The 24,039-nt window shown below is 53.9% G+C and overlaps 2 protein-coding genes across 11 annotated transcripts; one reads left to right on the top strand and one right to left on the bottom strand.

The window, feature by feature from the left end:
• The first annotated feature begins 61 nt into the window (after positions 1–61).
• PTCD1 (pentatricopeptide repeat domain 1) lies at positions 62–20,240 on the top strand. 4 transcript variants are annotated; one of them, XR_011494066.1, is made up of 11 exons: positions 62–356; positions 1,171–1,672; positions 3,767–3,907; positions 5,263–5,481; positions 7,356–7,457; positions 9,451–10,158; positions 11,314–11,430; positions 12,142–12,324; positions 14,056–18,087; positions 19,513–19,598; positions 19,952–20,240. XR_011494066.1 is itself a non-coding variant. In XM_044746827.2 (9 exons), the coding sequence occupies exons 2-9, from the start codon at positions 1,193–1,195 to the stop codon at positions 14,236–14,238; spliced, it is 2,133 nt and encodes a 710-aa protein (XP_044602762.2). In that variant the 5' UTR covers positions 62–356; positions 1,171–1,192; the 3' UTR covers positions 14,239–20,240. The 4 variants fall into 4 exon arrangements, 1 of the variants encoding a protein (XP_044602762.2); XR_011494064.1 differs by having other exon boundaries at positions 19,513–20,240; XR_011494065.1 differs by having other exon boundaries at positions 14,056–19,598.
• Positions 14,683–24,038, bottom strand: BUD31 (BUD31 homolog). 7 transcript variants are annotated; one of them, XM_070484204.1, is made up of 7 exons: positions 23,707–23,765; positions 23,009–23,185; positions 22,555–22,690; positions 22,000–22,123; positions 16,215–16,337; positions 15,833–15,999; positions 14,683–15,177 (listed from the first exon to the last, which is right to left on the bottom strand). In XM_070484204.1, the coding sequence occupies exons 4-7, from the start codon at positions 22,091–22,093 to the stop codon at positions 15,043–15,045; spliced, it is 519 nt and encodes a 172-aa protein (XP_070340305.1). In that variant the 5' UTR covers positions 22,094–22,123; positions 22,555–22,690; positions 23,009–23,185; positions 23,707–23,765; the 3' UTR covers positions 14,683–15,042. The 7 variants fall into 7 exon arrangements, with proteins under 7 accessions (XP_070340305.1, XP_070340308.1, XP_014711473.1 ...); XM_070484207.1 differs by having other exon boundaries at positions 14,683–14,918; XM_014855987.3 differs by lacking the exon at positions 23,009–23,185 and having other exon boundaries at positions 14,683–14,918; positions 23,707–24,038.
• Position 24,039: the final 1 nt, after the last annotated feature.

Genomic DNA, 24,039 nt, shown 5'->3' with positions numbered 1-24,039 from the left:
AGGCCGGGCTAGCCGCCAGCCGAACGCCCGCCTCTCCTCGCCGCCGTGGGTAACCTGAAACCACGCGCGCCGAGAAGTCGTGACGCGGACTGCGCCTGCGCGAGGTCTCAGGGGCGCGCGGCGCGGGGCGGCGCGGCTGGCGCCCGAGTTGGGGGCACTTGGCGTGACGCGGGGAGGCGTGGAAGGTGGCGTGGGGGCCGAGGCGGGACCACGTTCCCTGGGCCAGACCCTTGGCGTGAGCTCCTGTTTGACCCTCGCGGGAGCCCCGAACCCGGGCAGGGACAGGCCAGAAGGGCAGCGAGTGTCGCCGCCGGGTCGGAGCCGGGGCGTCTGGCGAGGAAACCGAGGCTCTGAAGGCCAGTGTGGACAGGGGTCCCGGGAGCGTCGGCGGCGGGGCGGGTCCCCGAGGGAGGACAGCGACAGCGTGCCTCTAATTCAGGGGTTACCAGCGTGGGCAGGTTAATGAACTTGAGTAGGAAGAAAATGACACCTTTCTTTTCTCTGTGCGAAATGGAGCATCGCCCTGGCGGAGTCGCGTTAGCAGTGCCCGAAGCTAAGTCGTGATGTCAGGTGGGGGCGAGTGTGAACGGATAGTTGGAGACAGTATCTGCAGCCGCCCCAAGCTGTCATTTACATGCATGACTGCTTGGACACCATGGGGTCTTGTTATTTAATGCCTTGAAAAAGAAGCGTGTATACTAATATAGCGTAAGTTTGTTTTTAGAACATTTTGATACTTATTTCCATATCATATTTGAGTGAGGCACAGGGAGATCGAGCAGTGGGCCCAGTCACACAGCTCTGGCCAGGACTCAAACTCCGCTCTGAGTTTAGTGACCTATCTTGTAGATCGTGGCTTGAGAATAGTTTATGTCTGTCGGCTGCATCCTGGGCCAGCGCTGTGCTGCACACGGTATATCTGAGACCTCATTCAGTCATTGCCGCAGTGCTTGTGGGCGACGTTGCAGTTAACCCCAGTTTACAGGCGAGGAGACTGAGGCCAGAGCAGTGAGTGCCCAGGGACTCATGGATGGTTGTTTGGCAAGGCTGAAGTCTGACCCTAGGCTTTCTAGCCTCAGGCCCCGGGCTTGTAACCACTTGTCTGTCTTCTTTCTGCCTTTTGTGACTGCGACCCCCAGTTGACTTTATTATTTTTCTGACCTCTGCCAGGCCCTGGAGGGGAAAGCCAGAGATGGACCTCATGCGACTCGCCCTGCTCTTCTCTCGGCCCCGCCCGGTGGGACCGTCCTTCCTGCAACGTCTTGACCCTCTCAGAGCCAGGTGGGCAGGAGGCAGGGAGGGGCCTGCGTGGCTGAGGGCCATGGGGCTGCCTCGGCCAGCGCCAGCAGCCTTCTGCAGCTCCCTCTCTCAGCTGCCCCTCGGCCAGGGGAGCCAGAAGAAGACGGGCAGCCTCAGCTCAGACCCCAGCCAGCCCAGCCCCACAGCCACCCAGGAGGAAGAGGAGGAGGAAAGCTTTGGGACCCTCTCCGACAAATACTCCTCCCGGAGAATGTTCCGCAAATCGACAGCCCAGTTGTACAACCTGCGGCTCAGGGAACAGAGTGTTGAAGAAGACGAGGAAAGGGAGCCGGAGCCAAAACCATGGCGGGGCCGGAGAAACACTCCTTACTGGTACTTCTTTCAGTGCAAACGCCTGATCAAGGAAGGAAAGGTGATTCTGCTGCCCCTGGCTCGTCCTTCCCCTTGGTTCGGTGGTCTGTGAGGGGCCCCGCGTTCCCAATCTCCAAATCTTGGGATGCTCCGGGCTCTTCTTTCCTCTGGCGTCACTCACCCTGGGTGCTGTGCCAGGTGACCCGCCAGCATCCTGGCTTTCAGTGCCCCCCTCCTCGATGCAGTTCTGGCACTTGTATCTCCAGCCCGGCCTTCCCGTGGTCTCCCAATTTGTGTATCTAGCTTCCTCCTCGCCATCTGTCTTACACTTACCCACATCCACCGAAATTTTTTTTCCCCAACCTTGTTTACCCTACACTTTCTTCATCTCGCTGCAGAGCACTGGCGTTGTGCCATCCGCCCAGGCCGAATGCCTTCAGCTCGCCCCCGCTCTTCTCTTTCTCTCACCACTTCTGGCTTCACAGCGTCACCAGTCCTAATACTTCTCATGACCCCACCCCTGAATGCCCAGGCCCAGCCTTCTCCTCGTCCGCCTCAGCTGCTGTGACACTTGGCACTGGGCTCCCCGGGGCTCTCTCCTCCGCTTGCCCAGATGTTGGCTGGCAGCACGGTGCCGTCCTGTTAAAGCAGAGAGCAGACGGTGTTACTGCTCTCTCCAGAACTCCCATTGTATTCACTGACACTAGTGATGTTCACTTTCTTAGATATTGATAACGACACTCCATTTCTGTTTAACAGTCTCTTAGAGGTACGTGGTGAAGACTTTGTGAATGCAATGATAGAATGTCTGGAATTTGTTTTAAAAAATTCAGGTTGGAGGAGAGTGCAGGGTATAGATGAAACAAGATTGGCTGAACATTAATAATCATTGTAGTTAAACTGTTCTCTCTACTTTCGTGTATATTTGAAATTTTCCATAATGAAAAGTTGAGAAATAAACAAAGAGAAGCCAAAGGTCTCACAGTGGCTTATGAAGCCTGCACGATGTGCCCTCCACCCCCCTTATCTCTCTGCCCTCATCTCCCCCTCACTCACTTACTCTGCTGCAGCCACCCCTGCCTCCTCTCTGTTCCTCCAACTCCCAGGCACACTCCTGCCTCAGGGCCTTTGCACTGGCTATTCCCTCAGATAGCCACGTAGCTCCTTCCCTGGCCTCCTTTGGATCTTTGCTCACCTGTCACCTTCTGGGTGAGGCCCTGCTTGGCTCTCATGTCTAAAACTGAATCTCCCACACCCATCTTCTGGCACTTTTTGCTGTATTTTTTTCATAGCACCTATTGCCGTTGACTTACTGTGTATTTTTCTCAGTTATTTCATTTGGCATCTGTCTTTCTACACTAGAAGATACACTCCCTGAGGGAGCTCCGTCTTGTTCACAGCTGTATCCCCAGCAAATAGACCTTGCCGGGTGCATAGTAGGACTCAATGATTACTGGTTGAATGAATGGATGAAAAAAATAATTAAGTGGTAAAGGAGTGAACTGAGGATTTAAAGGGGACGGTGTAGGAGTTGGGATGGGACAGAGACAACTGTGGGCCAAGGGAGTTTGCAGTCAGAGAAAGCTAGTCACCCAGGGCTGCCATCCTGTGCCATCTCAGGAGGCTGTCCCTGTCAATGGCCCCCTGCAGTTGTGCAGCACAGTGACTCTGAGCGTCCCCACCAAGTGACCAGAACCCAGACTCCTGTCAGCTCAGACGGAGGGGGCTGGCACTGCAGACGGGGTCACCGAGGAAGCAAGGACGGGCAGATCCTGGGATCCGCGGAATTAGCATTTTCTGAGGACTTCCTGAGTGCCAGGCCCTGGCTCCACTCTAGGCCCACAGATATGCAAGGACTGGCCCCGCCCTCAAGGAGTTCACTGTCCTGCTGGAGGGGAGGCAGTCATTGCAGTGGGGCCAAGAGCTCCCATAGGTGCTGGCAGTCCAGTGGGCTTTCCTTCCTGGTCACCACGAAGCTCCCTTGCTGCAGAGCACAGGGACCAAGAGGCTGGTGGCAGAGGCCCAGGGTAGGTGCTTGACTCCTGGGCAGGCCTGGTCTGGGCCCCAGGGAGGGTCCCTCAGCCTCAGTCTCCCTCCCTCTGCTGAGGGTCTCTGGGGCCACCCTGAGCCCCACCCTTGTTCCTCCCCGACACAGCTGGCTGAGGCCCTGGACCTATTTGAGAGACAGATGCTGAAGGAAGAGCGACTCCAGCCCCTTGAGTGCAACTACACAGTGCTGATCGGGGGCTGCGGGCGGGCTGGCTACCTGAAGAAGGCCTTCAAGCTCTACAATGACGTGAGTGTGGGGCGCAGGGGTGGCAGGGGCGAGGCTCCAAAGAACGTGGGCTTTGGGACAAAAAAGAGCTGAATGCAGGGCTGGCCCAGAGGTGGAGTGGTTAAGTCTGTGCATTCGGCTTCAGAGGTCAGAGTTTGCCCCAGGGTTTGCAGATTTGGATCCTGGCCACAGACGTACACACTGCTCATCAAGCCATGCTGTGGCAGTGTCCCACATACAAAAAAAAGAGGAAGATTGGTAACAGATGTTATCTCAGGGCCAATCTTCCTCACCAAAAAAATAAACAGAGAAAAAAAACTGGGTGCAGATCCTCACCTGCTAGTGCATTACCCTGGGCAGATGACTGAACCTCTCCGGCCTCAGTTTCACCATCTGTGAAATGCAGGTGACCGTGGATAAATACATGAGATGGTGTGAAACGTCCTTTAGCACCGGCCTGGACCACAGCAGGCCCTACCTCTCCCCTTCCCTTTCCACTGCCACCCCCAGTTTGTCCATGTTCCTTCTCTCTCACCCCCATCCTCACCCCTCTTCATTTTCAGTTAAGGAAACTGAGGCCCGGAGACATGAAGGCCGTGTCCAAGGTTACCCTACCCCAGAGTGCTGGAGTTGGGATTCGAGACCCAAATGGCCTCATTCTAACTGCTCTTTATACTCTTCCGACACCTGCCCTCAGGTAGCTGGCCCTTCTCTAGGAAACAGCGGGCGCTTGGCCTTTACCAGGGAGTGTGTTCAGTGACCCTGATAAGAGCGTGATCAGCACAGTGTCGACCCTCCCCCAGGGTTTATGACCCAGCAGGGCGGGGGGGCCCTGAGAGGTGCCGCAGTAACTCGCTCCTGGCTGCTGCTTTTCCGGGGGCCACTCTCCTACCCAACCTTTGCAACAGCCTTTCAAGGTGACAGTATCATCTGATTTTTCCCATGACGAGCTAACTTGCATGACCCCTCAGTTAGTAAACACCAGAGCTGGGGGTCGCTTGCCCCCTCCCAGCCTTTTCCAGACCAGACCCATCCCATGGCCCCTTAGCAGTTGGGGCGCCCTGGTCAGCCAGGGGTGGGAACGTTGGGAGGACCCCGCTGCAAAGCACCTCAGGCTCAGGATGGGCTGACAAGCGCCGGGGGGAGGGTCATTTCTTGTCCGGTGTGTCTAGAGTGCCGGCTCAGTTTTCAGAGTCCCTCAGGCTGAGTCGGGGGTTTGGAGAGCCGAGCTATGACATGTCACTCAGCTCTGCCTTAGCACAGACCCCTCTCTCAGGTGTGTGTAATGTGGCGACGGAGTCCTCTGTAGCTTCCTCTCAAGGTGATTGTCACCTGTGCATCCAGCTGATCCTGGAGCCACCTCTGTTTCTCCACAGATGAAAAAGCGGGACCTGGAGCCCTCAGATGCCACCTACACAGCCCTGTTCAATGTCTGCGCTGAGTCCCCCTGGAAGGACTCCGCCCTGCAGAGCGCCCTGAAGCTACGGCAGCAGCTCCAGGCCAGAAACTTCCAGCTCAACTTGAAAACCTACCACGCCCTGCTGAAGATGGCTGCCATGTGCGCTGACCTCAGGATGTGCCTCGATGTGTTCAAGGTGGGGGTGCCTCTTCCTTCTTGCCAGTCCCGTGTGTCAGCGTGAGGCTGCGGCTGTCTGTGTCCCTCATGCAGGAGGGCTCAGGGGCCAGTGAGACAAACCCCATGCTGGGCCCTGGGCTTCACAGATGAATCCTGAGACTCTGCTCTCAGAGGCCTCGGTCTGACGGTCGGACAGGCCCCGAGCCCCATGATGGGGTGAGTTGTGTGTGCGGCTGCGTGCTGTGTCCCGCTGTGTGGGTGCCCTGGAGGAGGGTGGGCTTCACAGCATTCAAGATGAGTCGGTGCTCCCAGGGGAGGGCCTCCTGCTTAGAAAGAGCAGAGGGCGCAGAAGTCCTGGTGTCCAGGGGGCTGTGGAGTCTGGCCGGTGAGTGTGTCAGATTCGCAGGAAACAGGCGAGTGGAGGTGTGGGCGTGCTGAGCTGGGGCCCATCGGCGTTAGGGCTTTGGCCTACAGCCTCTTCTACTCCCCAGCCACCCTGTAAGAAGGGTTTTACTCCCAGTTCACGTAGAGGGAGACCAGAAGGGAGTTGAGCAGGAAGGACCACAAGCAGGTGGTTCTCAGGTAGCAGGGAGGCGAGGCAGATGCGAGTTAACACCTGAACAAAGGCTTGTGGGAAGCAGGCAAGGCTCTCGGTTCCCTCAGCCAAGCCTCAGGAGAGCCAGGGCAGTGTGGGGGTCAGCTCACCCTGGCAGCCTTGTCCTCCTGCTCTTCCCACAGGCCCCACAGGTGTGGCGCTCTCTCCTCTCTTAAGTTCTGCCCACCGTGACTGGGCTGCTTTCTGTCTCGCTCCTGCCATCGCTGACCAACACTTTTCCTCACTGCACGTAGTGAGGTCTGCCCTCCCCATCCCAGGAGAGAGGGGCTGATGGGCTGGCCAGGCACCAGATGGTGCACAGCAGCCTTTGGCCGGTCCCTGGGTTGGCTGCTTTGAGCTGGCGCGCCCTGCTGAAGAGGCAGGATCATGAGGTCTCGAGCCTGGAGACATCCTTGTGAGTGATAAATCCCTCCATAGGGTGCCATGTGCAAGGCAGGTACCTGAAGCTTCCAGAAGAGGGCAGCGTGGCTGATAGGCCTCTGGCCTGAGCTGTCCAGAGGTGTCAGATTGGCACTTTAGGCAGGTCACTGTGGCTGGTCGGGGCGAGGGACCAATTAAGAGACAGCTGTGCTTGTCCAGGAAGGGAGAGCATGGACTAAAGCCTCAGTGACGTGCAAGAGTTGGTGACAGAGGAGGAGGCAGGGGAGTGGCAGCAGTGGGGCTGGGAGCTGACAAGAGGGGCAGAGGAAGACAGGCTCGAGGAGGAGACGCCGAGGTGCTGAGAGGTGAAAGGGACATCTCAAGAAGGCAATGGCCAACCCAGACACGCCCGTGAGAGGCGGATGGCAGCTGTTCTGCCCTGGGCAGGCAGCACGCCATCTCGTGGGGTCATTCCAGGGATCCTCTAAGGCGGGTCCTGCGGGTGACCCCGCTCCACGGAGGGGGAGAGTGAGACCAGGTAGCTTGATGCCTGCCCACCCCCACGCTGGCCAGTGGTGGAGCCGGGGCTTAAAGCTAGCTCTGTGCAATTCCAGAGCCTCGAGGACAGCGCCTAAAAGGGGCCACTGGGGTGGTCTTTGCAGAGGGGCTGTGCAGAAGTGATAATAGCAGAGCCAGGAAGAGAGGCCTGCGGGAGAGGGGGAGGAGTGCAGGCACCAGTTGGACAGCTCTGCTCCGGAGCTGGTTCTGATCCAGCCGCAGAGCCAAATTCAGGCCCCACCTCTCCATGGGCACAGACCAGGGCCTGCCCCAGAGTGTCGGCCCTGAGTCAGGCCCGTCGGGCTGGGCCAGGGCTCGGTGGCAGGTGCTCAGTGGGACCTCCTCATTCCCTCCCCCAGGAAATTGTTCACAAAGGGCATGTGGTCACAGAGGAGACCTTCAGTTTCCTGCTCATGGGCTGCATCCAGGACAAGAAGACAGGCTTCCGGTCCGCCCTGCAGGTCTGTCCCTCCGGCTCTGCCCTCCTGCCTCTCCCGCTTCCCCGTGTGCCTGCGTCAGGTGGAAGTCATGGGCCTGTGTGCATTTCTTGAGCACCTGCTACTGCCGTGTGCTGGGTGTTTTTATATTTTTGATTTTTTGGCCTTACCAGAGCACAGTGCTTCCCTGTTTTATGGGTGTAAGGGAAAGGAGGCCCACGGAGGCGGCCTGGCTGTCCTTTGAGTGCGGGCGCAGCCGGCCCACATTCTCCCACTCTGCTGGGTGGCCTTCTGGGCAGCCAGCCCAGATCCGCTGAGCTTATGGTCCCTGAATGCCTACAGCATGCCCACCGGGGTGCTCACAACCCATCCGCCACAGCCCCCCACTCAGCGTCTCTACAGGGGGCCCCCAGGAGCCTGCATTTCATCTTGAGAGATGCTCAAGGACATCAGAGTTGAGACACACTGCTCTAATCCCACCTCAGACTCCCAGAGAGGCCCCCTTATCAAGCGGGGAGGTGATATTAGAAGTGCCACCGCTGCTTTCCTAGCTTCTCAGAGCTGAGGAGGACGTGAAGCCCACGTAGAACCCTCCAACTTAGGGTGGGGCCCGCAGAACAGCGGCATCAGCGTCACCTGGGAGCTTGTCAGCAGTGCAGAGTCTCAGCCCCGCCCAGGTCTACTGCGTCCAGATCTGCATCTCAGCAAGATCCCCAGGTGGCCGGTCCACACGGAGTTTGAGCCCCAGTGACCTGGGACAGCCCTGGACCAATGTTGCCTCCCCTCTGCAGACTCCCTGGAAGCAGGGGCTGCTGGCTACCCTCTGGCTGCTTTTTAGTGAAAACCAGCCAAGATCTAGTTCCTACCACTCCTCGGCCTAGATCTGTTCTAGTTAGAAACGGTCTGTAGTGCTAACAGCCAGTTTGTGTCACGCACTTATTAAACTGCTCGAGCTAGGCACCATTAGCCCCGTTTTACAGATGAAACTGAGGCTCAGAGAGGGTAAGTAACTGTCTAAGGTCCCACAGCCACTAAATGGCAGAGCTAGGATTTGAACCAGGGTCCGTATGACTCTGCAGCCCAAATCCCTGCTGCCATGGGGTAGCATCTGTGTGTCCCTGCTAATCCCCGGTTCTGTCAACATGCCCCATGGAGGTGGCTGCCAAGACCCTTGCCCTCCTCGAGACCCTGTCCAGTGGGCAGCAGTCCTCTTGCCAGGTGACCCGCCCCGCCTCGTCTGCACACTCGTCCCTGATGAAGGCAGGAAGTCACGCTCTTAGCCCCACTGAGTGTCGCCTCCCGTCAAGCCCGCGGACAGAGGAGCAAGCGAGACCAGTGAGCCTGTGCGGCATCTTAGGAATGGCGCGGTCTTGGTGTCAGAACCACCCAGACATAATCAGAGTGGGTCGGTCACCTGTACTCCCCCAAGGAGGGACAGCCAGAGAAGCTAGGTTCTGGAAGAGTCTAGGCCAACTTAAGGTTTGGATTCGGCTGCACTTCCTGAGTGCCTACTGTGCACCCTGCCCCGTGCAGCCTTCTCACGCTTCTTTGAGAGCGTGGAGTGGGCTCCGGGGGAGCAGGACTCAGCCAGGCAGAGCCTGGTGCTGGAGCACACGCCGAGTGTATGGACGCCACACTGTGGGATGAAAATGATCTCATCTCTCGAGGAAACAGAGCTGCCAGACCCCCGCACTGAACTCCCCAGGGGAGTACAGAGAAGATGGGCAGAGACCCAGGACAAAGCCTGTTGCCTGGTGCAGGGGTCCTGGGAGAGGGCAGAGGGATGGAACTGCAAGAATGGTTTTGGGGTGAGCTAGAGAGAGGAAAGGACTGGCACCCCCGTGAAGTGTCCCAGAGTCCCCAGATCCTTAGGATTCCTGGTTGCCCAGAGCCTGGTGTTGGGTTAGACACCCTCCGGGTCCTTCTCGCGCCCTTCGCGTTTTCTGGCTGATTGCTGGCTCCCAGAACCTACTCCTTGAGAGGGAGCACAGAGCTGAGGCTTATCTCTCCCCGGCAGGTGTGGAGGCAGATGCTGAGTCTGGGGCTCCAGCCGAGCCGGCATGGCTACAACCTGCTGTTAGGGGCAGCTCGGGACTGCGGCCTGGGGGACCCAGAGGTGGCCTCAGCGCTGCTTCTGAGGCCCAGGGAGGAGATGGTCCTGCTCCGGGCTCCAGCAAGTGGGCGGCGGGCAAGGAGGAGAGCCCGGGCCAGGACGGGTGACGGCCTGTCAGCCAGGCTGCATGTGGAGGCCCTGGAGAGGCAGCTGTTTCTGGAACCTTCTCAGGCTTTTGAGAGGCCTCCAGAGCCTCAGGAGGCTAGAGCCCCTGCCAAGGTCCAGACTGAGGTGGAAACCAAGATGGAGCCTGATCCCACAGTGGCCCTTGCCTCCGTGACCCCAGAGCCACCTCCTTGGAGGCTGAAGGCCAACCTCCTGACCCTGGGGGCGGTCTCCCCAAATGTGGTCTCCTTTGGGACTGTGGCCACCCCAGCCGACAGACTGGCCTTGATGGGGGGCCTGGAGGGCTTCCTGGGCCAGATGGCGGAGCATGGGCTCCAGCCCGACATCAAAACCCTCACGCTGCTGGCTGAGGTGGTGGAGCCCGGGAGCCCCGCGGAGTCCTCGCTGCTGACCATCCTGGACACGCACCAGGTGGAGGCTGATGTGACGTTCTTCAACACGCTGATGAGGAAGAAGAGCAAGCTGGGCGACCTGGAGGGGGCGAAGGTGAGGTGCGCAGAGGCAGGCATGGGGCCCTCGACTGGGGCCCCTCTTTCCCCTTCCCTCCTCTGACCCTCCGACTGCAGGACCTGGCTCCCCTGCCAGGTCTGCCATCCGTCCCGCTGTCGGTGGGCAGACGGACCGGAGCCCCTGTTCTGGGCCTGCGCTGGAGTGAAAAGCTGGGAACCTAGCCAGCCGCCCGCCTCGAGGAGCTCACAGATTGGTGGGAGGCAATGCCAAACACCCTCACACTGACGAGGGGCACAATGGCTACAGGGGGCTGTGGGGACATGTGGCTCAAGAGGTGGGTGGCTCATAATGATGCCTGAGTGTCCCATGCTTCAGCCACCTCCCCCCGACAGTGCCATCGCACTTACCTGGTGCCACACGCTGTGTTGAGAGCTTCACATCTGTTTGTTTCTTTAGTAACCACACCAGGCAGCTTCCCCGTTTCACAGGTGGGGACATGGGCCCTCAGGATTTTGTCCATTTGTTCCACACTTTTCCATATGATGCCTTTTTTGCCAGAAGCGCTGACCTGGGCACTCATGAGCATCATGTGACAGAGACACAGCCTCTGCCTTCAGCCCACAGTGCAGAGCACACCCTTCTCCAGACAAGCCAGACGTGATAGAGCCCCTCCCCGGGACTCTCCCTGAGCCAGCCAGGCTGAGCAGGCGTCCTCTTCCTCATCCTAGCCTGGGGCCCCCTCAGCTGGCGCTTCTCACATTGTTGTCAGCATTGTCTTCCACCATGGAGTGGGGGACCGTGAGCCCCCAGGGGCCCTGCTGCTCGATGGACGGTGAAGGCCCGAGTGCAGGATTAGATGGCCAGCGGAGGAGCCGGGAGGGGCAGGAATGTGAAGAGTGTTCAGGGAGAAGGGAGGGCATGCTGGAGGCAGGCAGGCTGGAAGGCAGGGTGCACTTGCAGAGCAGCCGAATCTCGGGCAGCTGGGCCCTGAGAGATGGCTGGACAGGACATGGGGCCCTTGAATGCCGGACTGGGGCCAGTGCCCAGTGTGGTCAGCAGAGGGAGCCAGGAGGCCTCTGAGCAGAGCCGTGCCCCTGGGGTGTCCAGTGTCCAGCATGGGCTGTGCCAGAGAAGGCTGTCACCAGGGCTGGTGGGTCACAGCTTACTGTGATGCCATGTTTGTCCCCACAGGCACTACTGCCAGTCCTGGCAAAGAGGGGAATTGTCCCCAACCTGCAGACGTTCTGTAATCTGGCCATTGGGTGCCGCAGGCCCCGGGACGGTCTGCAGCTGCTTGCAGACATGAAGGTGAGTGGGCCCACCTGGACAAGACCCGTGGTGCTGGGGGTGCTCAGGAAGAAAGCTGGGTGGGGGAAAGCGGGGGCCTGCTGAACCCCACAGGCCTCTGCACCCAGACAGGTAAACAGTGTGTGGGGGGGTGGGGCATGGAGAGTGGGGCTGCTCTCACTTCAAGTGTAGAATGGTCATTGGCCCAATTTGGGAGAAAGTAGACCCTGGTGAGCCGCTGCAGGAATGGCCAGTGAAAGCAAGGGGTATTACCATCTTGAAGGTGGTGGCAGTGGGGTGAGATTGAGGGGTGGGGACAGGTCTTAGCCCCAACCCTCTGAAGGGATGGAGGGTATTACCGGAGCAGGATGTATCAGAATTCTTGGGGGACGGGGGGTGCAGTAAATCACAGCCGAGAGCTGAGGCGGTGGTCTTCTGCCTGAGTCCATTGATCTCTGAGAGCAACACTCGTCCTCTCCAAGCTCTGCAGGTTGGGAGGGCGGGGTCCTCAGCAGGGTGGGATGGAAGCACAGAGCTGGGGCGCCCGTGCTCTCCTTTTGGAGGGCACTGCAGCCCATTGTTGCTACAAGCTTCTGCCCTTCTTGTCCCTGGTCGCTGGTCAGCTGAGCAGACCTGACTGGCAGGGTAACGGCCCAGGCTGGACATGCCACAGCGGGCTGCTTTGTCCCAGCAATCACCGTCATCTCGCTGATTGTGTCTGTGCTGTTTCAGAAATCCCAGATGACCCCCAACACCCACATCTACAGCACCCTCATCAACGCCGCCCTCAAGAAGCTGGACTACACCTATCTCATCGACATCCTGAAGGACATGAGGCGGAACAGCGTGCCGGTGAATGAAGTGGTCATCCGCCAGCTGGAGTTCGCCGCCCAGTACCCACCCACCTTTGACCGGGTCTGTGCACCAAGCTCTAACGTGCCCGTTGTCTCCTTAACCAGCGCCACCCCCACCCCTGGTTCTGGCCCCTAGGGTTGGCCTTCCCTTTCTTTAAACTGTCAGTGGCTTCCCTCAGGAGAAATCCCAGACTCCTTAGACCACAGCCTGCGAGTTCCTGTCCACGTGGCTCTTTCATCTCAGGCCTCTCTTCCCTTTGTTCACTGTCAGTCCCAGCAGCCTTCCGTCATTTCTGAAGACACCACCAGCCGCTTTCCTGCCCTGGGGTTTTTGTGTTCCCTCTGCCTTGACCAGGCTCCCCCTGCTCCTCACATACCTGGCTCTTGCTCATCCTGTAGGTCTCAGCCTAAACGGCTTTCTCAGATGCCCCCTGCCTGCCTCCCTTCCTGTCAACATACAGCACAAGTCCTTTTCACCGTGTTCCACAGCCTCTAATTCACGCGTCACTCTTGCCCTCACACAACCATAAGCCCTTAGAGGTGGAGACCATCTGCCTTCCTCGCCTGGGTCCCCGGTCCCTGTCTGGTCAATGCCTGGTGCCCAATACTGACTGTGGTTTGTTGAGTGAATGTGGATGGCAGTAGGGCAGTGATGGAATGTTCTGTCATGGCCACTTCTCTCCCTGCCAATCTGAGGCTATCTGGCTCCGAGGGTTCAGTTTTTAGGTCTACTGAGTCAGACCCTGTGCTGACTGGCTCCACAGTAGCCGTGGCCTGGAGGAGCACAATCCCAGTGAGGAAGGAGACAAGGCAGCAAGGACACACTAAACCATGGGGACACGGGGTCAGGGATGTGTGGGCTGGTGCGACACTCACGCGCCATTTTGAAGGCTCAGTAAGAATTAGCGAGACGGCAGTGGAGAGTATGTCAGGCGGAGGGCAGAGCCGGGCATGTTTGAAGAGTTGGTTGTTAGTCTCGTCTTATGGATTCCTCAGAGTTCTTTATATAGTCTGGATACTAGTCTTTTGTTGGTTCCATGTTACAAATATCTTCTAGTTACTGGACTGTGTCTTCACTCTAGAGTGTAGGGCCCACTAGGGGTCTTCTCAGGTTCAGTCAGCAGTCACCAGACTACCACAGTCCTAAAGCTTATTGAATTCAAACCATACATCCGCACTCCCTTATGACAGCAGACTGACTTCTATTTGTGATTGTCAAGTTTTTGCTTTGTATGCTTTCAGGCTATATTAGGTACATACAAGTTTAGAATTGTTAAATCTTTCGAATCAACCCTTTTATCACCATGTGGTAGCAGTCTCTCTCTCTGATACTTTGTTTTTCCTATGTATTCCTCTACCAGCTTCCTTTTGCTGTCTGCCTGGTGCATCGTTTCCTCCTTTGCTTCCCACCTCTCCAAGGAGACCACGCTAGACCACTACCACTGAGGATGGTCAGAGGCAGTGGCTGTGGCAAGGAGGAGGTGCTCAGGAGACTGGAGGCAGGCTTGGGGGCACCCCGCCACTCTAGCTTGTGGGCTAGGGCTCCTACCCCTGGGTACAGGAGCAGAGCAGCACCTACTTGGGAAGGATTGTTAGCCCATGGAACAGCAACTTTTTCGTCAGTGAGCTACTCGGTATTGAACAGCCTTTCTGCCCTTTCCCCTTAACCACCTGGAAGCAGGAACAGCTTCCTTGAGGCCTGAGCCGGCTGCCATGGTTTGGGATTAGCTGTAGGTAGCATGCAGTGATCCTAATCATGGCTCCTCTAAACCCCGTACTCTTCCAATTACAGTACAAAGGGAAAAACACCTACTTGGAGAAGATTGATGGCTTCCGAGCTTATTATAAGCAGTGGCTGAAAGTGATGCCAGCAGAGGAAACCCCCCACCCATGGCAGAAGTTCCGGACCAAGCCCAAGGGGGACCAAGACACCATCCCCAAGGCCGACGTGGATGGAGGCCTTGGGGGCAGGTGATGGGGAGGTCCCCGGGGACTGCCAGCAGAGATGGGACAAAGTGCACGGCCTTCACAGTGCTTTGTGGGAGCCCCAGGAGTCCCGTTCATATTAAAGATACGTGAACATGCTGGTGTGGCCTCAAGCATGAGGGAAAGGTCTGGCCCAGAATAAGAGCTGCAGCATTTTGCAGGCGTGGGTACAAGGACAAACGCTGGGCCCAGGGTGCTGACAAGTTCACAGCAGATCCAGGAGCGGCTTGAGCCACCTTGCTGTGTCATTTCAGGCCATCCTTGCCTGAGAAGTTGTCACCCCCATCACCGATGAGGAAGGTGAACTTGCTCATGGTCACGCATCACCTACAAGGTGGAGTCAGGATCCAGTGCCAAGGGCAAGCGGTCTCCAGGGCCTGCACTCTCCCAATGGGTTCCAGCTGGCTCTGTGAAAGAACGAACGCAGGGCCCAAAAGGTTTAAAAGTTTTATTTCTACAAATCACATCTGATGAACAGCAAAGCCTTCGTATGTAGAGACCATGCCTCTGCTCAGGCCTGGGGCACCGCTCTGTGAAAAGAGCTGCTCCTCGGAAAGGGGGTGGCAGAAGCCTGTGAAGTCCAAAGTCCAGGGTGGAGATGAGTGAGGGCCAGGGGCCTCAGCCAGAGCAGCCCCGGCAGCCGCAGTGTGTGCACTCGATGATCCGGCCCTGCAACAGAGGACGGCTGAGACACTGTGCCCACCACACGCCACTCCCACACACGTGCACACGCACAGTAATCCTCCCGCCGACAGAGGTGGCAACAGGACACTGACTCCCTACAGGACACTCCTCAGAAGCCCCTCTGTGACAGTTCTGGATGGGGGAAATCAGGTTCCCCCATGAAGATGCAAACAGCTGCTGTTGACACTGAAGTTCCATCTCTACTCGCATTTAATATATGCAACTTTAATTTACACGCTTGCCCCTGCAAAGAGGGGGAAAAATGTGTGAATGATTCTTGTTATTTGTAAAGCAAGCATGTCATATCCTGCAATGAGCTGGAGGTGGGTCTGCTACTGCTCAGGGGGCTCAGTGCCAGGGGCCTCAGGGCCTCCTCCGGGCTGGGGAACTTTCTAGTGGGGGCACAGGGGGGAAGAAGGGTGTGTACTTGAATCTCTATGGCAGCAGAACCCTCTCGTCCCCAGGCCAGGTGTGGCCCGATGTCTGGCCAGGGGCCTGCCCAGGGGACAGAAGACCCCAGAGCAGTGGTCTGTGTTTATTTTCTCTTTTCCTCTTCTTTGGAGGAGCAAGACCCTTGGCTATGCAAACGAGATCCGATGGTGAAACCCAACTAAATCATCCCCATTTCGTAAGTGAGTAAAGGAATTCAATCAGTTTCCCAAAGATGGAGGTGAGATTGGCTCCCAGACCTAACCAACAGGGTTATTGCCAAACTGCCTAGCATGGCTTCCTGAAGAGAGCGACTCCCAGGGGGGATGGCCAGCAGGACGTCCCAGGACAAAACTAGATTCCAGCCCAGCAAACTAGTGTGAAATCCCTTGGTGTCAACTGGAGCAGAATTGTGAACTGAAAAAGACATCAAACTCAATTGTCAGACATTACAGGGGTGGAGACATTACCACTTCCAGCTTGCTTTTGGGGACCCGGCAAATGCAGTTTGTCCCAAAATTGGTGTCCCGTGTCTGAATGCACCGCAGGCAGCATAAGTTCTCATAGCCCTGCTTTTTCCATTTTGCGATGAGGTTTTTATCTGCATAGCCTTCTTTAATACAATATTCATATAGCTCTGTCAAAAAGATGGGGAAGGGCCTCAGATTAGGTTTAACAGAGTTTCCCCAACCCAGCCCATCACCACCCATAGTTATAGAGTATTTAGCCAACACTGGCCCCTCTCCCTTTTACACTGGTAAGAAAAATCATGACACTTGCTGAGGTTGCAAGAATAAGAGCCATTACTTAAATTACTAGCTGGAAAGGCCAAGAGAGAAGTTAGCCCGTTACCTCTGCTTATGGCTTTCCGCTTGTAGAAGAGGTCAAAGATATAGCGGGTTTTCTGGTGGTGGATCCTGAAGATGGGCCACAGAGATTCCACTTTCCTCTTCCCCTCATGGGGTTCTGTTTCAGCTGGGGAGAAGAAAGTGCGTGTTTGTTTTGTTTTGGGGGGTAGGGTTAATCTGCACAGGATGCAGTGTTATCTTTTTAATAACTAGAGTTAAAGAATGAATCGGACTTTATACCTACTAGGATGGCTACAATCGAAATGACAGGCAGTAACACGTGTTGAGGATGTGGAGAAATTAGAATCCTTAGATGCTGCTGGCGGGAATGTAAAATAGTGCAGCTGCTGTGGAAAATAGTCTGGCAGTTCTTCAAGAAGTTAAACATAGAGTTATCAGATGACCTGGCAATTCTACTCCTAGGAATATACGCAAGAAAGCTGAAAACCACACATGCGCACACAAGCTTGTGTGTGAATGTTCACCGCAGCATTACTCACAACAGCCAAACAGCAGAAACAACCCCAGGGTCCATCAACTGATGCATGGATAAACAAAATGTCACCTACCCATGCAGCGGATTATGCAGTCATGAAAAGGAAGTAGAGACACATGCTACAGCATGGGTGAACCTGGGAAACGTGCCAGTGAGAAACCAGTCCCCACAGCCCACCTATTGTAGGACTCTGTCTACAGAGACAGAATGGAGATGAGCGGCTGCCTTGAACTGGGAGACAGAAAATGGAGGGGGAGGATGACTACTAAAGGGTATGGGGTTTCTTTTGGAGGTGATGAAATGTAAAATTAATTGTGGTGATGGTGACCCAACTCCATAAATATACTAAACACCCCTCAACTGAACACTTTAAAAGGGCAAATTTTACAGTATGTGATTTGTATCTCAACAGAGCTGTTATATTAAAAAAGATAAGCAGCCACATGATTAAACAATTGTTTTAAATTAAAAATGCGCTTTTAATTAGAAAACGAAGATTGAAAAAAATCGTTCAAAGATAACCTCTGTTAACACCCTGCTGTTTATCCTTCTAGACCTATTTCTTTTTGGCTTTTGAAAGACTGGCACCAGAGCTAACAACTGTTGCCAATCTTTTTTTATTTTTTTCTGCCCAAATCCCCCCAGTACATAGTTGTATGTTTTAGTTGTGGGTCCTTCTAGTTGTGGCATGTGGGACGCCGCCTCAACGTGGCCTGATGAGCGGTACCATGTCTGCGCCCAGGATCCGAACCTGTGAAACTCTGGGCCGGCGAAGCCGAGTGCGTGAACTTAACTACTCGGCCATGGGGCTGGCCCCCTCCACACCTATTTCTACAGCATAACAGTTTCTCAAGATAATTCTGGGCCCACAGATGGGCATCCTAATCATCTTTAAGGTACCTCTAAGTCCATTTCCCAACTAAAGTCCTTTAGGGATGAGAAAAAAACCCAAACTGGACAAGTCTGCAAGTTCTCAGCACAGTGGGCCTGCAAGAATAACTGCTCTGTCAAGACGTGTGGGGTCAGCGAGCAGCTCACACCGGCCACAAGGAAACTCTCTTTCCCTTAAGCAGCTATGAGTTGATCTTTGTCTACCACCTCCTCTCAGTTTTCAGAGCAGAGGACAAAGGCAAGGAGTGGTCAAGAAAACCAGACCTCCCTTTCTCTGACTTGGAGGCCATTCTATTACCTAGGATTTGTAATTCAGCTCCACAAACGGTTCTGTGATCCCAGCAAAATGCAGGTGTTGAGGACTCAGCAAGCGAACACTGCATGCCTGCTAGGGGCGAGGCCCAGCTCTGGGTGCCCAAGATACAGCAGCGGGCAAGACAGAGGAGGCCCAGAGCTGCGTTGCAGGAGGAAAGCAGATCAGCACCTGGTGGTAAGTGGTAAGAGCCACAGGAAAAAAAAACATGGAAGGGCACGGTGAGTGGGGAAAGGCAGGGGAGCGGCTGCTATCTATACAGGTGATCAAAGAAGGCACAAAGGTACATCTAATCAGAGACCTTAAGAAACGAGGCAGGTGGGGTAGGAATGGAGGGTGGGTGAAGGGAGTCAAAAGGTACAAACTTCCCGTTATTAGTCCTGTGGATGTAACGTACAGCATGGGGACTATAGTTAACAATACCGTAGGGGCGGCCCCGTGACCGAGTGGTTCAGTTCGCGCGCTCCACTTCAGGGCCCAGGGTTTCGTGGTTTGGATCCTGGGCACAGACATGACACCGCTCATCAAGCCATGCTGAGGCAGCGTCCCACATGCCACGAGCAGAGGCACTCACAACTAGAATATATACAATTATGTACTGGGAGGCTTTGGGGAGACGAAGAAGGAAAAAAAAAAGATTGCCAACAGATGTTAGCTCATGGGGGCAAGCAGCTTGAGGGAGCCAGGGTGAGTATGTGTCGGACCTGGAAGGAGCAACTCTGGTTTTACTCTGATGGGGAGGGGAGTCACTGGAGGTTCCCGAGCAGACAGTGATACGATCTGACTCAAAACCCCCACCCTGGCTGCCCTGTGGAGAAGGCTGGAGGGAGAGGGAAAGCAGGAGGCTACTGCAGTAATCCAGGGGAGAGGTGGGGGGGCTTGGACCAGCAGGTGGGGGCAGATGGCATAAAAGGAGTCAGATTTTAGATTCATGAATTTTCTAAGATTTCACTATGGATAATTTCAAATACACAGGAAAAAACAGTATACTGAATTCCCAAGTACTTACCACCCAGCTTCAACAATTACTAACATTCATTCACCTATTTTTATTTTATGTGGTTCCCTCCACTTTTGAGGGTGGAGGGCACTGGAGTGTTTTAAACTGAATCTCAAACATCAAGCATCACATTCATAAATATGTCTGTATCTAAAACATATTAAAGACTCGAAAAAACTATCCATAATGCCAATATCCCACCCAACAAAATCAACCACTATTCCTTATTAGTATCCCACACTCAGTCCATGTTTTTTTTTGAGTAAGATTAGCCCTGAGCTAACATCCATGCCCATCTTCGTCTATTTTATATGTGGGACGCCTGCCACAGCATGGCTTGATAAGTGGTGCGTAGGTCTGCACCCAAGATCGGAACCGGTGAACCCCAGGCCACCAAAGCAGAGCATGTGAACTTAACTGCTGCACCACAGGCCGGCCCCACTCGGTCCATGTTTAATTTTCACTGATTGCCTCAAAAATACCTGTTGACAACGGGTGTGTTGGGATTAAGCTCCAAACAACATCCAGACGTTGTATGCGGTTGATCTGTCTCAAGTCTTCCTTATCTGTAACAATTTTCCCTGTTCTGCCACCCTTTTTAGGAATCTGGATGTCTCGGATGCTTGGATAGGAAGAATCAAGGACCGAGGGGAGTCAAGGACAACTCCATGGTTTGCGGCCTAAGAAGGCAAGAGCTGTGGGGCGGCTGAGTGAGGATTCAGTTCTGCACATGTTAATTTTGAGATGGTTCTAGATATCCAAATGGGGCCATGCAAGAGGCAGCTGGTATAGAGTCTCAGTGTTGAGTCTGGGCTGGAGAAGACATTTGGTCACCTGGGTGGAGAGTGTGGGAAACCATGTGACTGGAGAAGACCACTGAGGGAGCTCCTTATGCCGCTGTCCTGGAAGTGGAAGGTCTCTCCTTGTGCTTTTGAGTCATTTCTCAATCTTTTAATCATAGCATCACCAGCATTTTTTAAATCTCTTTTTGACCCATTTTCACAAAATCATGTCAACATTCTTTGGTATCCTTTTATACAGGTTCACACACAAGGTGGAAGGCAGCTTCTGATGGGCAATGTAGAGTCCTGCCATTATGAGGCTATGAAAAGAGGCCAGAAGTAGCGGGCATCACGGCATACATGAGACTTTGGTTTTTAGCCTCTTTGCTATTGCCAAAACTGCCCATCATGTCAGCACTTGGGCAACAACTCTTTTAAAGAGCTATTCTTAAAAAGTCTAATTAAGTGTTCATTATGCAAGTGTTCATTATGCTTGATTTTCAGTTGTTATAAAAGTAAAGTTATTTATAAGTCCTGGTTACAGTCGACAGAGATAGTGCCTTTATTTCTCAGTCACCCATAAAACCCCCTGCCACACATAATTTCCCTTATCTCGGCCTCTCAGTCCCTATCTTCAGGCTCTTTTTGTTTGGGGCCTTATAAGGCACCAGTGGCTCTACCAACACTTGAAAGCTGGGTAGTTGTATTCAGCTAGGAAATACTGGGGACAAACTAAAGGAGAAAACGAGAATGTTCCTTCCTAAGATAACTTCAGTTAGTGTGAGCTGTCCTGTAAATAGCCCTCAGATCAGGAGGACAGGCCTTGTAACGCCACTGGCTTTGGGCTTCCTTGTGTGAAGGCCACACGAGGGTCCTCCATGGCCTTGGAGCATGGCCACAGATCCCACAGGCAAAATTTGTCCTGGAGGCAACAATCTGGAAGCTGGCAGCCCCAGCCAGCCTAAAGGCAGGCTTTGTTTGGCAGCTCCCACAAATATGTTTTTTTTAAGTTTGAATTTTTATTTAGAAGAGTTCACATAAAACAGCTGAATTTCTGGCTTCTCTTGGGGGGTGAAAAATCAGCAGATTTGGCAATGCTGAGCCTGCATCGTACACAGTAAAATGGGCTCCAGGTGACGAGCAGCTTTTGCCCCTGTCCACAGCTCTCTGCACAGCTCCCTGTCCAGAGCTGAAGCCAAGTCTGGCACCACCTGCACCCACTCGGGCTGCTTCCTTTATAGTGACAGCAAGAGTAATGGGATAGCAAGTCTTAAACCTGCGTATTTATCAAAAATGGGAAAGCAAAGAAATGCTGAAGGGTGAAATGGTTAAATAAAAATGGGAGAAAGAATACTTCTTTTGGAGGTAAAGAATATCACATACATCAATACTCTCCCCAAAAAGTCATCCCTTAAAACAGGAAGTAGATTTATTTTCAAGGGCTCACAAAATCTCTTCTATTGCAGCACTCTCCAAGTTCTTTTCTTTTGCATAAAGATCTGTTTGGGGAAGAAATCTTTCAGCCCAAAATGACCTTGATTACGGCAAGTTCTGGGTATTTAATAGAGGTTATCTGACACAGTCAGTTTTGGAAAAAGGAGGCAAAGTAATTTAATGCTGATTTAGTAATTATTGCTAGAGGTTTGACCTCATAATAACAAGGGTTGGATTAGTTACAAAAAAGCTTAAAAAAAAATCACTTTAAAAAGCAATTCAGTAAGTTGTTGCACTGTGATCATATAAGGCCAACAGATGCTTGTGGCTTCAGATAAAACTTCCAAAAGACAGCATATGACACCAATCCACAAAGGGCAGAATCATGTAACATTTAGAGGGAATTGAGGATGGTGCATTCTGGAAAACTGGAGGATGATGCAAAAACTCACTGATGATGAAAACAGTGTCAGAAAGCTACAACAACTATCTGAATAAAAATATTTCAGAAAATGCCAAAACGAAAAAGTACAGGGTTTTCCAAGTAAATATATTTTGTATGATTTTGAATGTACATCTAACCAAAATGGTACATAATTTTAGGTACACTGTTTGATCTGTATTCCCTAACACTTTTATATTTAAGCTGGCCAAAAAACATTTTTGAGGACTTTGTCATTAGTGTTATCTTATTTTCTGGCATTTATAATATTCCTCTGAGTTAATCAGCAAATAAAACATGTCCGTCCCAGGAGGCCACAGCGCTGCCACCTGTCTCTTCCCATTTATCCTTGCATTTCTGCCTGGCTCCTGGAGGCACCTGAGCTCTGAGCCTTGGGCACAGCCCACCCAGACAGGAGCTCCCCCACTCACCTTCTCTCATCTTTTGATCTAATTCATCTAGAGTTGGCTCGATCAACTCCCAACCATCTGGGGGAGCTTTCCGGCTTCTTTTGACTTTGGGCATTTTTTTCCTCACAAAAAAGTCTGCAAAGAGCTGGGGGGAAAGATTCAATGAATTAGTATCTGGACCTCAGATGGCCAAAGGCCCTCACCAGCCAACATTTTGGTGTACGTTCACCTCCCTATGTCTGTTTTCTCATCTATAAAATGAGGATAATAGAGCCTACCTTACAGGATCATTGTGAGGACCTAATCGTAACTACATGTAACAGGCCTGGCGTTTAATGTGTGCTTAACATACATTTGCCGTTATCATTAACTAACATGAATAATGAGCCTGGTACTGGATATTGAGAACACAGAATAAAGAATAAGACACCACCTCTGTCCCTGATAAGGTGACATTCCAGCAAGGAGATAGACAGTGAAAAGGCAGTTACAATACAGTGTGACGAGGTCTATAATTGGGGGAGCCGCGAGGATAAGTGTTTAAAAGGGAAAAAGATGACTGTAAAACCAAAATACCTTGCGATCTGCTTCCCAAGAGTGTAAGAGAAAGATCTCTGGTCTCTTCAGTTACAGGCTTAGGTTCTTGTCCAGCTCTCCCAATTACTCTGTGACTTTGAGGAAGTCACTTTCCCTCTCTGGTCCTCAGTCTCATCTGAAAAATGACGGCAGAGGATTAGCCAGATCGCCAAGGTCTCTTTTAAACCCAACAAATATGCTGCATGAAGCCAAGTCACGTAAAGCCCATACATCAGGCCAGTCCAAATCTAAACAGCAAAGCATTCTTCAAACCGCACAGCATTTCCTAGCCAGCAAACAGAACTCAGACTGTTTCTTATTTTTATGCACAGCACACTGATCTCTCCCAAATTCATTCAGTCCCTCCCTTCCATAAGGTGCCTGACGGTTTACAAAGTACCCCTCTTCCCCGACACACACAGACAGCCTCCTTTCATGAATGCTCCATAACAACCTTACAGATGAGGAATCAAACTCCAAGAAAGTAAGTCAGGGTCGCATAGCTGGGAACTGGCAGAGTCTATCTCTGACTCGGGGCTCCTCACTTCCAAATCAGTGGTCTTTGCACCGGTCTCCCCTGAGCTGAAGCTAGAGACGGATGGAATCTGGTCTCTGCCCCAGCGCGCACAGGCTGGTAGGACAAAGACACGGAATGACCATTTTGCCACGACCTAGGCAAATTCGAGGGCCCTGGCCCCGTCTGAGAGGCAGAGGAAGCCTCCCAGGGGAGGTGACAGGCAGGAGGTAACTAGGTCAAGAAAAGGGCGGCGTCGGGCGGTAAAAGAGAGACGGCGAGTGGAATGGCATTCGGAGGAAGGGAGGGAAGACATTACAGTCAGGATTGGACAGAAGGTTCATAAAGAGAACGACATCAGAAACGGGGCTTACAAGAATAAACAACATTTAGCCAGAAAACGTTCTCGGCAAAGAAAACAGCGCCTGGGGGGACAGGGGAAGTCTAGAAGCAGGAGAATCCCCCAATCTCCACGGGCGAAGCGCCGCCTCCTGTCGGGAACTCACTCCGACCTCCTGGCCCAGAGGCGCGAACCTGTCCCAGTCCGGCCGCTCAGAACGCCCTCCAGGCCAGTGCAGACCTCCGATCCCTGGCCCCTTCCGTTACCGAAGTACTCGAGAACAGGAAAAAACACCTACCCAAGCCTCCGCCGCCATCGGCCGCCGCTTCTCATTCCTCAACTTCCGCTTCTCAGGCGATCTCTTCCGGATAAGGTCCTCGCGGAGCCCCGCCCCGCTCCGCGCGGAGATTGCGTCATCTTAGGTGTCTGCATATCTGCCTGCATAGAATTCCAGAGCGGCTCTTGCCTTTAGCTCTCACGTCCCGGGGGGTGGCCGGCAGGCTCACACATCTCCCCGGGCGGGGAGACCGGGCGCGCTGTCGCCCGGCAGCGCGCGGGCGAGCCTGGACTCAGGCGGCGCGCGGGACACTCCGGCTTCGTGCGCTGGCCTCCCTGAGGTCCCCGGTCCTCA

This window comes from Equus asinus, chromosome 14, assembly GCF_041296235.1.
Source record: "Equus asinus isolate D_3611 breed Donkey chromosome 14, EquAss-T2T_v2, whole genome shotgun sequence".
NCBI lineage: Eukaryota > Metazoa > Chordata > Mammalia > Perissodactyla > Equidae > Equus > Equus asinus.
The sequence above is the reverse complement of the archived record's forward strand: the minus strand, read 5'-3'. Positions and strand labels throughout refer to the sequence as shown.

Bases quoted from the DNA above. Each gene is read 5' to 3' on its own strand.
- PTCD1 (XM_044746827.2), top strand. From the start codon at position 1,193: ATGGACCTCATGCGACTCGCCCTGCTCTTCTCTCGGCCCCGCCCGGTG. The intron at 1,673-3,766 runs GTGATTCTGCTG...TCCCCGACACAG, and splicing joins GCCTGATCAAGGAAGGAAAG to CTGGCTGAGGCCCTGGACCT. The intron at 11,431-12,141 runs GTGAGTGGGCCC...GTGCTGTTTCAG, and splicing joins AGCTGCTTGCAGACATGAAG to AAATCCCAGATGACCCCCAA.
- BUD31 (XM_014855984.3), bottom strand. From the start codon at position 22,093: ATGCCCAAAGTCAAAAGAAGCCGGAAAGCTCCCCCAGATGGTTGGGAG. The intron at 16,338-21,999 runs GTGAGTGGGGGA...TCTTCTCCCCAG, and splicing joins AGATCAAAAGATGAGAGAAG to CTGAAACAGAACCCCATGAG. The intron at 16,000-16,214 runs GTAACGGGCTAA...TCTTTTTGACAG, and splicing joins GCGGAAAGCCATAAGCAGAG to AGCTATATGAATATTGTATT.